Source organism: Sapajus apella, unplaced genomic scaffold (assembly GCF_009761245.1).
Source record: "Sapajus apella isolate SASKATOON/1434 unplaced genomic scaffold, GSC_monkey_1.0 scaffold122, whole genome shotgun sequence".
Taxonomy (NCBI): Eukaryota; Metazoa; Chordata; class Mammalia; order Primates; family Cebidae; genus Sapajus; species Sapajus apella.
The window spans coordinates 7,630,275-7,647,459 of NW_022437062.1; the positions used below are offsets into that span (position 1 = coordinate 7,630,275).

Sequence of the window (17,185 nt, forward strand, 5' to 3'; positions counted from 1 at the left end):
GAGACTCTGGGTAGATATGAATTTCGGAGGAAATTATTCAAATCACTGAAAGCCTATAGAAATAATTAGTAAACCCTTAGAACTGTAAATTAGTATATTTTAGACAGCTATTTGAACCCATCAATAATTTAACTGTATAAACTGTGGGAAGCAATCCTAATTGTATCACTCTCCTACAGATATGTGTTGAAAACTACCCAAGGATGTTCACAGCAATATTTTTTGTAATGGTGAAAAATGGGAACAACCTGAACGTCTATCAATTTGGGACTAATTATATTATCTCACATCTACATTCTGTAGCCTTGAAAAAGAATAAAGTAGATCTGCATGATACACATGGAAGATATTCAAAATAGATTAAGTGAAAAAAGTAAGTCAATGGACAGTGTTTAGTACATTCCTATTTACCTAATAAGCAAATTAAACAATTCTACATTTATGTACATGTTTTATGGAATGGCTTTATTTGTCTTTCAAATACTAAAAGATACCTATTGTTCTCCAACTCTTCTGAATTTCATTTTATCCTTGTATTATTCTGATGGGTTGCCAGAACAAAATACTGGGTGCTTTAAACCAGTGGTCTCCAACATTTTTGGCACCAAGGACCAATTTTGTGGAAGACAATTTTTCCACAAATGGGAGTTGGGCAGGGGTGTGGTTTCAGGATGAAACTGTTTCATCTCAGATCATCAGGCATTAAGACATAAGGAACATACAACCTAGATCCCTCGCGTGCTCAGTTCATAATAGGGTTCGAGCTCCTAGGGGAATCTAATGCCCCCCTTGATCTCACAGGAGGCAGAGCTCAGGCAGTAATGCTCCCTGGCCTGCTGCTCATCTCCTGCTGTGTGGCCCAGTTGCTAACAAATCAAGGTTCAGTTCCCTGGTTCGGGTCACTTTTTCCCTGTGTTCTCACATTGTAGGGGTAAGGATGAGGGTAGGGAGGTGGCAGACAGCTCTTGGGTGTCTTATAAGGGCAATGCTATCATGAGAAATCCACCCACATTAACTCATTTAACTCTAATTACTTCCCAAAGGCCCTATCTCTAAACACCATCCCATAGAGGATTAGGATCATGCCATATGATTTCTGGGAAGACACAATCAGTCCATAACAATCCTCCTTTAAATGACACAGGTTATGACCGGGTGTGGTGGCTCACGCCTGTAATCCCAGCACTTTGGGAGGCTGAAGCAGGTGGATCACCTGAGGTCAGGAGTTCAAGACCAGCCGGGCCACCATGTAAAACCCTGTCTCTACTAAAAATACAAAAAATTAGCCGGGCATAGTGGCAGATGCCTGTAATCCCAGCTATTCAGGAGGCTGAGGCAGGAGAGTTGCTTGAACCTGGGAGGCGAAGGTTGCAGTGAGCCCAGATCAAGCCATTGCACTCCAGCCTGAGCAACAAGAGCAAAACCCCATCTCAAACAAAACAAATAAACAAACAAAAAAACCCCCCGCAGGTTACAAAACAATGCATTATATCTAAACTGATTGAAGCCTTTTAAAATTCACATAGGAAAAAATGTCCCAAAGAACCTTTTTTGGTGGTTCAGCCCACTTTCATGATAGCTGAAATTAATCACTGAAATGAATCCAGAGTAACTAAGCTTGGAGAGACCTGTTAGGCCATTAGTAATGTATCATTATGACTCATGTATGGTTGTCATTCTTATCCATTAATGAGATCTGTGGGAATGGCAACCCTTCCAACTTCCTAAGCAAGTGCTGGAGGGAAGCTGCTAAAATGGGAACTTGTTAAAATGTGAACTGGACAATAGGCCTCCTGAAATGAAGAAAAGGTAACTGCTAAGGAAGAATGGTATTACTAACGTCTCCCAGCACCACAGTACTAGTTTATGTCACTGCTGACAAAGGCATTTCATGACACTGCAGAGCCAAGAAACAGAAATTGAAAAAAAAAATAATCTGTGTCAAAATGACGTGGTACCTCAACAGTAACTAGCAAGGTAAGATCCTACACAAAATATTTTTTCACTAAAAGGGTTTGAAATGCAAACAGTCAAATGGATTAAAAAACGTTTTGTCTTTAGATCACACAACTGATAAACAGTAAATTGTGTCATGAATGAAATACTTTTAAAGTGGTCTTTTTAGAAGGTAATGATAGTAGTGTTAAAATAAGACAAGTAACTGGGCTTTGCAACGGAAGCTGATTTTTTTTGAAGCTGTGAAGGATCTTAGGAGCTTTTAGAGCACACTGGGCAAACTGGTTGTCCCAGGAAGGATGGCCAAATAGAATTATTATATAGATATTGTGAAATGGTACAGGCCAAGAACTTAAGACATATCTATAAAAGCTCCACCACCCCCACCCCCAACTCTACCACCCAGAGGGATCCATTCTTGCAAATCTAGTTGTTTGAATAAAAAATTGTCTTGTTCAGTTTCAATCCAAATACAACTGTTCAGAGAAGAATGGCATGAAATAGCTTCTTTGGCTCCTAGAAAGAGGTAAAGGATGAAATACAAAAACACAAAAACTGTGTAGGTGGCACAAATTATAAAAAGTCAAACAAGGTAACTCAAGTGAGTTACAGAACTGTGGTTTGCTTTTTTATACTTTCTTTAGTTAAAATCATATTTTCTCAAAGGCACAAAGTAAGGAAAGTTTTAATATTTATTTTATGACTTCAACATTCCATCACTTTCCAATTCAGGTTTAGTTCAGTGGGATGCATATAAGAAGGTTCTTTTTTTTTTTTTTTTTTTTTGAGACAGAGTCTTGCTCTGTTGCCAGGCTGGAGTGCAGTGGTGCCATCTCGGCTCACTGCAACCTCCACCTCCTAGGTTCAAGCAGTTGCCCGCCTCAGCCTCCCGGTAGCTGGAACTACAGGTGCGTACCACATGCCCGGCAAATTTTTCTGTATTTTAGTAGAGACGGGGTTCACCACATTGGCCATGATGGTCTCGATCTCCTGACCATCATCTGCCCACCTTGGCCTCCCAAGGTGCTGGGATTACAGCCCTGAGCCACCAGGCCTGGCCACAAGAAGATTCTTAAAATCTGATTGTCTGCTTAGATTATGCTGTGTAAATTCAATCCTTGTTATTGTAGAGCAACAAGTGCTATAGACTAGCTGTTCTCAATCCTCACTGCACAGCAGAATCACCTTGAGAGCCACAGGAAATACTGATGCCCAGGCCTCATCCAAAGCAAATGAATCAGAATCACTAAAGGTGTGGTCCAGGAATCAATTTCATTTTTTGGGGAGGGATGGAGTTTTGCTGTTGTTGCCCAGGCTGGAGTGCAAAGGCTTGATCTTGGCTTACTGCAACCTCCACCTCCCGGTTCAAGCAATTCTCCCTCAGCCTCCTGAGTAGCTGGGATTACAGGCATGCACCACTGTGCCCGGCTAATTTTGTATTTTTAGTAGAGATGGGGTTTCTCCATGTTGGTCAGGCTGGTCTCAAACTCCTGACCTCAGGTGATCCACCCTCTTCAGCCTCCCAAAGTGCTGGGATTACTGGAGTGAGCCACTGCACCGGGCAGGCATCAATATTTTTAAGAGCTCTCAAGTTGATTCTCATATGTATCCACAACAGAGAACCATTACACTTCTGGGTTTAGAATCATGTCATGTTATAATTAATAATATTTATGTTTTTCTAACTACAAAAGTAGTATCTGCACAATGCTGAGACCTACGAAAACTACAGTAAGGCACAATTTAAAGAAATTATTTGAAATCCTGTTACTCCTTTATGTGTCTATGACTTGAGTCTTTTTTTCCAGGTGTATATGCATGGAAAGAATAGTATGCATTATATGTTTTTTTAAAAAACAAGTATGATACACTTTAGAACTAGAAGGCACCCTTAGAAATCATTTAGTATAAATCCCTTGTTTTACAGATGAAGAAATTAAAGTCAAGAGACCCTAATTCAAAGTGAATCATGTAGTTCATTTGGAGTCAGGATTAGAATCCAGGTTTCTCAGGCTGGAGTGCAGCCGCAAGATCTCAGCTCACTGCAGCCTTGACCTCCTGGGCTCCAGTGATTCTCCCACCTAAGCCTCCCAAGTAGCTGGGACTACAGATGCAAGCCAGCATGCCTGGCTAATTTTTCTATTTTTTGTAGAGACAGGATTTCACTATGTTGCTCAAGGTGATCTCAAACTCCTGGGCTCAAGTGATCTGCCCACCTGAGCCTTCCAAAGCACAAGAATTACAGGTATGAGCCACCACACCAGGCCTGGAAAATCTTATACTAGTTTTCTTTTCCTTGCAAAACAAAATTTGTGCAAAAACTTGAATCCTTAAAACTTTAATTTCAACTCAAAGCTCCATTTCCATTAATAACCTATTATTTCTAATGATCTTTGAATATTTTAAAAATAACAAGCAAAGCTTTATAGGCAAAACCTTCATCTTTCTCCTGAAGAATTCTAGCATGTATATAGAGCAGTTGCCCTCACCATATTATTCTGTGGAACACTAATTCTATTGGATGTTAACAAATGTATTAAGAAAAAAACCCAAAAAACAAAAAACAGGTTCCTTACTCAAGTAGATTGGGAAAGAAAATTATAGGAAATTGTTTACTAAACTATTTCTTGTTATTTTCATATGTTATATTAATTGCACTAAGAATCTCTTGAGTGTGTGTGCAGAATATAGTATGTAGAATTTCTTAAATTTATTTAATCTTCGAACCATCCTCAGCCTAGTCCTGATGTTTCATTTTTTGAAACAGAGTTTCACAAATTATACCATGAGGATTCCTAGGATAAAGAAATAAATGATCCAGAGTACCCCACTGAGGGCAAAGCAACTTATTTATTTTTTAGACAGAATCTTGCTCTGTCACCTAGGCTAGGGTGCTGTGGCACTATCTCAGCTCACTGCAACCTCCACCTCCTGGGTTCGAGCAATTCTGTACCTCAGCCTCCCAAGTAGCTGGGATTACAGGCGCCCGTCACCAAGCCCAATTTTTTGTATTTTTAGTAGAGGCGGAGTTTCACCATCTTGGCCAGGCTGGTCTTGAACTCCTGACCTCGTGATCCACCCACCCTGGCCTTCTAAAGTGCTGGGATTACAGGCCTGAGCCACTGCGCCCGGCCGAAAGCAACTTTAATTTAGGTTATAGTTTACTAATTTTTATAGCAAGTAGCGGAGTATTTAAGTAGAAAGAATATATGATTCCAATGATAAACTTAATGAAAAATGTTCATTTGAAACTTATTAAAGCAGGGGCCAGGTATAGGCTCATGCCTGTAATCCCAGCACTTTGGGAGGCCAAGGCAGGATGACTGCTTAGCCCAGGAGTTCAAGACAAGCCTGGGCAACATAGTGAGACCCTGTCTCAAACAAGTAGTAAGTTAAAAAAATTTATTAAAATATAATAAAAAGGCCATGTGTGGTGGCTCATGCCTGTAATCCTAGCACTTTGGGAGGCCGAGGTGGGTGGATCACCTGAGGTCAGGAGTTTGAGACCAGCCTGGTCAACATGGTGAAACCCTATCTCTACTAAAAATAGAAAAATTAGCAGGGCATGGTGCCAGGCACCTGTAATTCCAGCTACTCAGGAGGCTGAGACAGGAAAACTGCTTGAACCCGGGAGGCTGAAGTTGCACTGAACCCGATCATGTCACTGCATTCCAGCCTGGGTGACAGAGTGAGTTGCAAAAAAAAAAGAAAAAAAAAATAAAAAAAAAAAAGGAATAAGAAGAGTATCTTGAAAATTAAGACAAAATTGCATGAAAATAATTGACCCAGTACAATGTATATCCCTTTCTATGTTTTATTTTACATAAGTGTATTTATAGTACATTCACATTTTGGTGTTTACTTTCCATTTCATCTACTCACATTCACTAAACATTTATTTAATACTTTCTATGTTCTATGAAATAGGCTCAAAGATAATATATAGCTTCTGACCTCAAGGGATTTGGGGTAGTCTATAGAGGGGTAGAAATAAGTGCTCAGGGGACTTTAACAAACAAACTGCAATGTGGCAAGTGCTATTATGAAGAACATAATGCAATAAAGAGGAATGTCCAATAGGGTCAGAAGCTTGAGATGAATATAAGGCTCATCAGAGAGAACGTGGTAAAGGCGAAAAGTAGAAAGGAACAAAAACGCAATCTGTAAGTTAGGTCTTCCTACAATCAGATAGATACACATTTTAGGAAGGATTGGAGGGGCAAAAGACTTCCATTTCTGCCTTGTTTAACCAGTTTGCTATGAACAGATATTTTTAGAATCAGAAAACAAAGTGGAGGCGGAAACCTTCTCTCTACATCACCATCATTGTCAAGAGTCCCAACATTTTAGTTGGCCAAGGAAGCATTTTTCAACCTTACCTCTCACAGCATCTCCCTCCCCCCAACTCCAGCCATATCAATTAACTTGGAGTCAAAGAAATACAAATTAAAAAAAATACAGTACCATTTTAAACTCACAATTTAAAACAATTATAAAGATGATGAAATGTAAATGGTGCCAATTTTCCTAGAGGGCATTTTAATTTTTGTTGTTGTTGTTTGCAGAGACAAGGTCTCACTATGTTGCCCAGGCTGGTCTTGAACTCCTGAGCTAAAGCAATCTCACGCCTCAGCCTCCCAAAGTTCTGGGATGACAGGTGTGAACCACCATGCCTGACCCCTGGTGGGCATTTAAAATGAAAATTCTTTGAAAACATGCATACTCTTTGATCCAGCAATTCCACTTCTAGGACTATGACTTAAGGAAATAAGGAAAGACAAACAGATATGTTTACTGCAACACTGGTTATAAAAGGAAGGAAATCAGGAAACAACTGAAATGTCCAATAATAGGTTAAACTATGAAAAAGGTACACTATTCAATACAAAACCCAAACATTTCAAAGAATGACATACATTATTTAACAACACATCATTAAAAACCATCAGTGGTGTGAATGATTTGGTAATCCTGTGACACATCATTAAAAACACCACATATGTGTTGAGCACTAATCTCACAAGCCTTGAAAGTAGGTAGATTATCCAACTTTCACATGAGGAGGCCGAAACACAATTGATTTAACTTGCCCAAGGTCATACAATTATTCAGTGGTGAAACCAGGATTCAAGAGTAGGCCATCTGCTGGGTGCAGTGGGTCACGCCGGTAAACTCAACATTTTGGGAGGCCAAGGCGGGAGGATCACTTGAGACCAAGAGTTTGAGAACAGCCTGGGCAACAGAGCAAAAGCCTGTCTCGAAAAAATAAATAAACAAATAAAAGGTTGGGCGTGGTGGTGCGTCCTGTGGTCCTAGCTCCTCGGAACACTCAAGTGGAAGTGGGAAGATCGCTTGAGCTGGAAAGTCCAGGCTCCAGTGAGCCATGATAGCGCCACTGCAATACAGCCTCGGCAACAGAGTGAAACCCTGTCTCAGAAAACAAAACCAAAACAAACAATAACAAACGCAGGCTATCTGAATACCGAGCCCATGTTCCTTTCCATGCTCATTACGTCTCCTTGCCTTTGTGCAGAATGGGGTTAGAACTGTTTACCTCGCAAGGTTACTGTGCAAGTGAAATGAAATAAACAAAGCTCCTGGGACACAGTGGACATTCAATACTCAGAAACTACTAAGTAACTCGTTCAAGGTCAAACTAGGGTTTAAACACAGGACTTGAATCTTTCCTTCCAGGGAGCGGGTAGGAGGTTAAGAAGCTTTTCTCGGCTGCTGCTGCCTTTTTTTTTTTTTTCCCCTGAGACGGAGTTTCACTCCTGTTGCCCAGGCTGGAGAGCAATGGCGAGGTCTCATCTCACTGCAACCTCCGCCTCCCGAGTTCCAGCGATTCTCCTGCCTCAGCCTCCTGAGTTCAACCGATTCTCCTGCCTCAGCCTACTGAGTAGCTGGGATTACAGGCTCCCGCCACTCAGGCTTGGCTAATGTTTTGTATTTTTACCAGAGATGGGGTTTCACCATATAGGCCCGACAGGTCTCGAACTCCTGACCTCAGGTGATCCGCCCACCAATTCTTAACGCTGTCGGTATAGGCTTTCCTTCAGCCCCATAAAGCGCACCTCAGAGGTCCAGGAAAACATAACACGCATATTCAAAAAGTAGGGAGCGCGCGAAAATGGCTTTAGGAAGCACTAAGTCTTGCCTGCTTTTCTCTCCTCCCAGCTTTTCTAAATCCAAACACGGACTCCACAACCGGCAACACCGCCAATTTCAGGGGCGGAAATGACGTCTGTATTCACGCGCCGGAAGTGCATTTACGGAGTGAGACAAAGGAGAGAACGCAGGTGGGCCTGTTGCGGAGGTTTTTGAGTGAGAAGCATCAGTGCTGTATAGAACGCAGCTGTTGCCATGACGGCCCAGGGGGGCCTGGTGGCTAACCGAGGCCGGCGCTTCAAGTGGGCCATTGAGCTAAGCGGGCCTGGAGGAGGCAGCAGGTGAGGCACTTGGGCAAGTGTACGTCACTCTTCATCCCAGAACAGCACCAGAGTAATGAGACCCGAGCCCTCAGTCATAACTCTGAAAAAGATGGGTGGCATACAGACATCACCTGGGGAGGTATCGGTTTTTCTGCCGTGGAGGTTTCTCTGCCCAAAGAATGTTTACGTCAGTCCTCCTGATAAGGGACTGAGGAACACACGAGAGAGCTTGGTCTAATCTGAGTAGATGCATCTGAACGTCTTTATTCCTATGATTGGTAGATCAGGAAATGTGGTATATGAAGTGTCGAGAGGTTGCAGCTTTAGTTTCTTGGTTTGGTTTTTTAGGGGTCGAAGTGACCGGGGCAGTGGCCAGGGAGACTCACTCTACCCAGTCGGTTACTTGGACAAGCAAGTGCCTGATACCAGCGTGCAAGAGACAGACCGGATCCTGGTGGAGAAGGTACAGAGGTATAGATGTTACCGTAGTCCTTGGGCCACTCCTGACTCATATACCCATCCTCTTCTCCCAGGTGAAATTACTGTAGATAGCCCTTATCTTGAATATTTGGAAACTAAACTGCTTGAGACTGGTATTTCGGTAGTTTATATATCAGCTACAAAAGTGCTTAATAGTTTGAAAAATAAAAGATGTTTGGAACATAACATATAAGAAAGTAGGTTGAAAACGATCTTTTGGTGGCAACATCTTCCAGTTGAAGTGATCTTTTTTTCTACTCTAGTTCCCTTACACCACATATCCAACTGTCAGGATATTCTGTTGACTTTATCTACTACTACTTACTGTGTTCACCTCTCATCCCGACCCAAGCAACGATCTAGATTTCTGCAGTAGACTTTTAAAAAAGTCAGTTATTTTGGGGTATAGTTTATGTACAACCACATTCAATTAAAGCATGTTTTTTTCAGCCTTGGCACTATTAACATTTTGGGCTGGATAATTATTTGCTATGGGGTACTGTACTTGCACTGTGGGATGTTTAGCAGCATCCTTGGCCTCTACCCATTATATGCCAGTAGTGTCCCTGCCTAGTTGTGACACTAGAAATGTCTCCAACATTATCATATGTCTCTCAGGAGGCAAACTGCCCTCATTTGAGAACCACTAGTTTAAAGGATAGGATCTGATGTGCTTTCACAGTGGTATACCCCCATGAAACCACCATCTTAAAATAACTTATCTTTCATTTCCAAAAGATTCCTCTTTGTGTCCTTCTGCAATAGACTTGTAACTAACTGCGCTTGCCATTTGCCCCCTGTAGTCTATTCCCAGCACAGCAGTTAGAATGATACTTTTAAAACATAAGTCATTCCTACAAAAAACCCTCCTGTAGCTCTACATTCATTCAGCATAACAGCCCGTTTTTATAATGTCTACATAAGTCTGCATTGATCAAGCTCCTTGTAATATCTTTAACAACTTCTACCATTTTCCCCTTTGCCGAGTCCACGGTAGTCACAATAGCCTTCTTGCTGCTCTTTAAAGATGCCATACAAACTCCCATTGCAGGCTTTTTATACTTGTTCTTCCCTCCTTCTGAAATGCTCCTCCCCAGGTACTTGTATGATTTGCTTCTCTCCTTTAGGTCTCTCATATGTTAGCTTCTTAGTGAAGCCTACCCTCATGGCAATTCCTGTCCTGTTTACTTACTTTATATTTCCACATATCATTTATATATATGATAATGTTTCTAATATAGCTAGATTTACTTTGTTAATATTTTGTTTAGGATTTTTTCATTTAGAATCATGAGTAATATCGGCTCATAAACTTTTCCCTTAATGTCCTTGTCAGGTTATGGTATTTATGAGGCCCCATGTAATTAGTTGTGGAATGTGCATTTTTTAATTCTCTTAAAGAGTTTATGTAAGATTAGCTCTCTTTTTTCTTTTTTTGGAGACAGGGTCTCACTTTGTCACTCAGGTTAGAGTACAGTGGCACAATCTCACCTTACTGCAGCCCCTATCTCCTGGGCTCATGGGATCCTCCTTCCTCAGCCTCCAAGCAGCTGGGATTACAGGCATACTCTACCACATTGGGCAGATTTTTTGTATTTTTTGTAGAGATAGGGTTTCACCATGTTGCCCAGGGTGGTCTCAAATTCCTCAGCTCACACAATCTACCCACCTTGGCCACACCCAGCCTAACTTTATTTTTTCCTTAAATGTTAAGTAGAATTTGCCAAGGGAAGCCATCTGGGCTTAACTGTAATTTATTTGACAGTTATAGGGGCTATTTATAGTTCTTTTTCTATTTATATATAATTTTTGAGACAGAATCTTACTTTGTTGCCCAGGTTGGAGTGTGGTGGCACAATCTCGGCTCACTATAGCCTCCACCTCCCAGGTTCAAGTGATCCTCCTGGCTCAGCACCCCCTAGTAGCCGGGATTACAGGCACGCGCTACCATGCCTAGCTGTTTTGTATTTTTAGTAGAGATGGGGTTTTGCCATGTTGGTCAGGCTGGTCTTGAACTCCTGATCTCAGGTGATTCACTTGCCTCTGCCTCCCAAAGTGCTGGGATTATAGGCATAAGCCACTGTGTCCAGCCTGGGACTATTTATATTTCTAATTTCTCGTGTCATTTTGTTATATTTTTTCTAGGAACTTACCCATTTCCTAAAATTTCAAATGTATCCACATAAAGTTGTTGATAATATGATCGCTTCCCTATATGCAAGATCTGTGATGGGCCTTTTTTCATTCCTGATGTTGAATATTTGTCTCCTTTCTTCATCAGGCTTACCAGTATTGACTTTTTTTTTTTTTTTTTTTTTTTTGAGTCGGAGTCTCGCACTGTAGTCCGGGCTGGAGTGCAATGTCCTTGACTCACTTCAACCTCTGCCTCCCTGGTTCAAGTGATTCTCTTGCCTCAGCCTCCCAAGTAGCTGGAATTACAACTGTCCACCACGCCCAGCTAATTTTTTGTATTTTTTAGTAGAGACAGGGTTTCACTATGTTTGCAGGCTGGTCTTTAACTCCTGACCTCGTGATCCACCTGCTTTGGCCTCCCAAAATGATGAGATTACAGGTGTAAGCCACCATGCCTGGACTGACTTTTTAAAAATTATTTTCATTTATTTTTATAGGTCACTGTAGCCATGACCAGTATGGATTTTATTAATCTTTTCAAAAATCCTTTTTTTTTTTTTTTTTTTGGTTTTTTGAAATAGATGCTTTTTTTTAGACTGCCATTACTTTTTTTTTTTTTTTTTTTTGAGACAGAGTTTTGCTCTTATTACCCAAGCTGGAGTGCAATGGCATGACCTTGGTTCACTGCAACCTCTGCCTCCTTGGTTCAAGCAATTCTCTTGCCTCAGCCTCCCAAGTAGCTGGGATTACAGGAACCCACCACCATGCCTAACTAATTTTTTCATATATATATGTATTTTTGTTTTGTTTTTTATTTCTTCTAATTTTTTCTTATTTTTAGTAGAGATGGGGTTTCACCACCTTGGCCAGGCTGGTCTTGAACTCCTGACCTCAGGTGATCCACTCGCCTTGGCCTCCCAAAGTGCTGGGATTACAGGCATGAGCCACCACGCCTGGCCAGACTGCCATTACTTTTAATGGCAAAAACTGCAATTACTTTTGTACCAACCAAATAGTATGTATTTAAAGTTACAAATTTCTCAAGAGCTCTACCTGTGTTCCCCAAGTTTCAAAATGTGGTATTTTTGCTATAATTCCATTTTCCATTATAATTTCATTGATTCATGTATGATTGTTAATTCCAAACATGAGATTTTTCTAGTTACTATAAAATTGTTTCTAATCTAATTGCATTATAGTCAAAGAATATGTTTTATACAATATACATTCTTTGAGATTGACATTTTGTTCATGGTTCAGCAAGTGGTCAGTTTTTATAAATATCCTGTGTTTGAAAAGAATGTGAATTCTGCAGTTGTTGAGTGCAGTGTTACATATATGTCAGTGGGTTAAGTTTGTTAATGTCATGCAAATCTGAGGGTGTTGATCAGAGGGTTAAAATTGTGTTTGTTTCAGCGCTGTTGGGACATCGCCTTGGGTCCCCTTAAACAGATTCCCATGAACCTCTTCATCATGTACATGGCAGGCAATACCATCTCCATCTTTCCTACTATGATGGTGTGTATGATGGCCTGGCGACCCATTCAGGCACTTATGGCCATTTCAGCCAGTAAGTATTCTTGAAACAATAACCCTTCCATAAGTTTTAAGAATTAAAGGCAGGCCAGGTGTGGTGGCTCACATCTGTAATCCCAGCAACTTTGGGAGGCCGAGGTGGGTAGATCGTCTGAGGTCAGGAGTTTGATACCAGCCTGGCCAACACAGTGGAACCCCATCTGTACTAAAAACGCAAAAATCAGCTGGGCGTGGTGGCATACGCCTGTAATCCCAGCTACTTGGGAGGCTGAGACAGGAGAATCACTTGAACCTTGGAAACGGAGGTTGCAGTGAGCCGAGATCACACCACTGCATGCCAGCCTGGGTGATAAAGTGAGACTCCATCTCAAAAGAAAAAAAAAGGAATTAAAGGCAAATTCTTAAGGACAGTTTTTGGCTAACAGGCATATAGAGTGGTGGGGTAATGGTGGTGGCATGGAGGGGAATATAGTGCTTACCACGATTTTCTTTTTGCCTTTAATGGTCCTCTTTGCTGTCTTACTATGGGTCTGTGTGATTTTAATATATGGTTGGCTTGATTCATATTGGGGGAAAGAGTTCTTTTGGTTTTGACATCTTCTGTTACCCCAACAGCTTTCAAGATGTTAGAGAGTTCAAGCCAGAAGTTTCTTCAGGGTTTGGTGTATCTCATTGGAAACCTGATGGGTTTGGCATTGGCTGTTTACAAGTGCCAGTCCATGGGACTGTTGCCTACACATGCATCAGATTGGTTAGCTTTCATTGAGCCCCCTGAGGTAAGGCAAAAGAAAAGCTGAATTCTGGGTGGTTGTAGTATACAGTGAATAGCTGACTTACTTGATGGTGGGGAAATTAGAGTTGGTATTAGAGTTTCTTTTTTTTTTTTTTTTTTTTTTTTTTTTGAGATGGAGTCTCCCTCTGTTGCCCAGGCTGGAGTGCAGTGGTGCGATCTTGGCTCACTACAACCTCTGCCCCCCAGGTTTAAGCAATTCTCCTGCCTCAGCCTTCCAATTAGCTGGGATTACAGGTGCCTGCCACCATGCCCAGATTTTTTTGTATTTTTTAGTACAGATGGGGTTTCATCTTGTTGGCCAGGCTAATTTCAAACTCCTGACCTCAAGTGATCCGCTTGCCTCGGCCTCCCAAAGTGCTAGGATTATAGCCATGAGCCACCACGCCTGGCCTAGAGTTTCTTAAAAAATAAGAGCCATTAGGAGTTTTTAAGTTACTATTTTGAAACAAGGTCTTGCCCTTTTGCCCAGGCTGGAGTGCAGCGGTGTAATCATGGCTCACTGTAGCCTTGACCTCCAGGCTCAAGTACTCACCCTCCCAAGTAGCTGGGACTACAGGTGCGCAACCCCACGCCCGGCTAATTTTTGTATTTTTTGTAGAGACATGGTTTCACCATGTTGCCAAGACTGTTCTTGAAATCCTGGGCTCAAGCGATCTGCCCCCGCCTTAGCCTCCCGAAGTGTTAAGATTAGCTACTGCGCCTGTCCTGGAAGTTCTTTTTTAAAAATAGGCAAAATAGAGCTTGTGGTTAAAGTATTAAGTAATTGAATCAGGAAGTTATTTTTAACACTAATTTGCCACTCACCTATTTATCCTTTCTTCTTTCAGAGAATGGAGTTCAGTGGTGGAGGACTGCTTTTGTGAACCTGAGAAAGCAACAGCTGCTGCCTATGTATTTGGGTCTTTACATCCTTCTTTAAGCCCAGTGGCTTCTCAGCATACTCTTAAAATCATCACTCATGTTAAAAAGAACCACAAAGCTCTTTTCTCCATGGTGGGGTGACAGGTCCTAGAAGGACAATGTGCATATTACTATAAACACAAAGAAACTATACCAGAACCCCTGACTGAAAATAATGTAGAAAACTTTATTTATGTTTCCAGTACAGAGCAAAACAACAAATAAAATCATAACTCTATGTAAACAAGAGAATAACTGCTGCTAAATCATGAAGTGTAGCAGCATATCCTTTCAATAAATTAAATGGTTGAGAACAATGCATAAAAAAAGTTGCACAAGTTCCCTTAAATCTATTTTCCTTAATATTTCACTTCTATTTAATACAAGCTGGGACATCATAAAAATTCTGTTGGGAGACACTTATGGAAGATGTAAGAAAATAATGCTGGATTCAGCTTATACATGATGAAAAGAAAAATAAACCAGAACAAAAGAGCACATAAACATGCATACAGTCTAACTGTTGTTTTAATACCCACAATAAGGGATTTCATGTTAACATGTTTGGGGGGAATGAGGATTGGTGGGATCCTTGGGGCCACAGGAATCTGAGGCAACAGAAGATACATATAGTGATCTTACCCCTGCCGAGAGGAAGCTGGCACCTGTCAAGCAGATGCTGCAGTTCAGACTTAAGCTTTTAAGATAGCTATTAAAGGCAGAGGGTCAGCAGTAGGAGGATGTGAATTTCTAATCTGCCCTGGTAAAGTCATAGGTAAGACTCAAAAGCTTGATCTTATTCAAAAGGCAGGTATTTCCTTTGTCTTTTCTCTTGAAACAGCCCTTTCCCCTAAGGTGCATTCTCAAGTTTTCAGTATTGCTTTATTTGCAGTGATTAAGAGAGATGAAAGACTTTGGAGACACCATAGCAACACATACAGACATGAAATGCTCTAGACAGAGATTAGTGTACATCTGGCCTAATAACCATTTTTCCATGTAACAGTGATTTTGAGTAGTGGCTACATTAATGGCCACTAATTCCCTTATCCCTTTAAAAGATTTTTACAGAGCTCCAACCACAAACAGCACTTCTAAAACTAACTTTTATTGTCTGCCCATACTTTGTTCTACGTGGAAACAAAAATACCACTTTGGCCAGGGGTGTGTGTAAATGTGGGGGAATTCCTAGGCAGGCTGACCTTTACAGTACGGGTCTTTAAGATACTGGATCCTGGCCAGGCACAGTGGCTCACGCCAGCACTCTGGGAGGCCAAGGCAGGCAGACCACCTGAGGTCGGGAGTTTGAGACCAGCCTGATCAACATGGAGAAACCCCATCTCTGCTAAAAATACAAAATTAGCCAGGTGTGGTGGCGCATGCCTGTAATCCCATCTACTCAGGAGGCTGTGGTAGGAGAATCACTTGAACCTGGGAATTGGAGGTTACAGTGAGCTGAGATCGCTCCATTGCACTCCAACCTGGGCAATAGGAACAAAACTGTCTCAAAAAAAAAGATACTAAATCCTGCGGGACCTGACTCACTACTGTTACAAGCAACTAAGCAATGGAGTGTTGCAGTGGGAGTTATAAAAAATGCTATCATCTGCAGGGGGGAACAGAAAAAAAGACTTAAGATCCTATTTGCTTTGCCATCCTGAGTGTGCCTGGAGGTTGAAGAAAGAGCAAAGGGAACAAATCAAAATTACTCAATTTCTTAAGCTACAGTGAAGAGTTTTCTCTTTACTTACAGGTCAAATGAATAATCTGTGACACTCAGGTCAGCTTGCTTCATGTCCTACTGAGTAATCAAACGAGTGGCACTACTTGTGACTAATAAATTGAAATTCAAAAACAGCCATGAATACAGGCAAGAAAAGTTTGTCTAAATACCTAGTATGTAAAAGAAATGAAGATTTCACATACTTGAAATTACTGCTCAGCCAGCCAGTTTCCCTATGCTTGTAAGCCAGATGTTGTGTGATCAGTAAATAAGTAAATAAAAAGCTGAGCTTGCACAAGTATTTCCTTGGCACACTGAACTTTCTTTTTTCTTTTTGAGATGAACTATTGCTCTGTTGCCCATCCTAGAGTGCAGTAGTGCAATCCTGGCTCACTGCAACCTCCGCCTCCTGGGTTAAAAAGATTCTCCTGCCTCAGCCTCCTGTGGTAGCTGGGATTACAGGTGTGTGCCACCAAACCTGGCTAATTTTTGTATTTTTAATAGACACAGGGTTTCACCATGTCAGCCAGGCTGGTCTTGAACTCCTGATCTCAAGTGATTCACCTGCCTCAGCCTCCAAAAGTGCTGGGATTACAGGTGTGAGCCATAGCACCCAGCCTGAACTTTCTGAAAACAAAACAAATAGAAGACTGTTGGCTTGGTTAATTTCTTAGTTCAGAGCCAACTTTCTGTAGTCAAAATGAAGGATAAAATTGAAAGAAAAAGGGGAAAATGCTTATACTTGGCATTAAGTTGAATGTCTTAAGTCTTAACTACGGCTTTGTAGATGAGGCAACAGATTTCTTAGTGAAAGTAAAATTTCTTGAACAGGCCAATGCCAATCTGAATGCCATTTTAGTAAAGTAGATAAGGAGAGTAGCCACTCAGTAACTGGTACCAAGGAAAGAGTATGGCTCTAGAACTTCCAATTCCATTGCTAGATGTGCCCTTTAAAAGATAGTCTAGTGCTTTCAGGGAAGGATTTTTAGCCAGTTTTCCTAGAATTTGTTCCTTAAGATTTTCTGACCTATGCTTAATAAGAGGGCATAAAAAAAGGCATGGGGGAGGGCGGTGGGTGGAGCAGGGGGAAGTAGAACCTGTTGGTTAATGTGCATCATGACCTGCACTTCTTAGATAACAGCTTGTATGTTTTGTCCATGTTGTATAAAGAAACAAAGACTATTGCAGTAAATGTTAATAGCCTCCTTTTGGACTTCTCTTAGTTTGGCCATT

General features: G+C 41.3%; 1 protein-coding gene across 6 annotated transcripts; it reads left to right on the top strand.

Moving 5' to 3' along the window:
- The first annotated feature begins 8,193 nt into the window (after positions 1-8,193).
- EMC4 (ER membrane protein complex subunit 4) lies at positions 8,194-17,157 on the top strand. Of its 6 annotated transcripts, none has more exons than XM_032261264.1 (5): positions 8,194-8,255; positions 8,736-8,850; positions 12,417-12,570; positions 13,152-13,312; positions 14,157-14,558. In XM_032261264.1, the coding sequence occupies exons 1-5, from the start codon at positions 8,194-8,196 to the stop codon at positions 14,190-14,192; spliced, it is 528 nt and encodes a 175-aa protein (XP_032117155.1). In that variant the 3' UTR covers positions 14,193-14,558. The 6 variants fall into 6 exon arrangements, with proteins under 6 accessions (XP_032117155.1, XP_032117156.1, XP_032117154.1 ...); XM_032261263.1 differs by lacking the exon at positions 14,157-14,558 and adding an exon at positions 15,842-17,157 and having other exon boundaries at positions 8,206-8,405; XM_032261262.1 differs by having other exon boundaries at positions 8,209-8,405; positions 14,157-14,739.
- The last annotated feature ends 28 nt before the right edge of the window (positions 17,158-17,185 follow it).

What these genes read in the sequence shown, in the direction of transcription:
- EMC4 (XM_032261262.1), top strand. Translation starts at nt 8,320, where the DNA reads ATGACGGCCCAGGGGGGCCTGGTGGCTAACCGAGGCCGGCGCTTCAAG. An exon ending in ACCGGATCCTGGTGGAGAAG is followed by an intron (nt 8,851 to 12,416) that starts GTACAGAGGTAT and finishes TGTTTGTTTCAG; the next exon opens with CGCTGTTGGGACATCGCCTT. An exon ending in ACTTATGGCCATTTCAGCCA is followed by an intron (nt 12,571 to 13,151) that starts GTAAGTATTCTT and finishes TTACCCCAACAG; the next exon opens with CTTTCAAGATGTTAGAGAGT.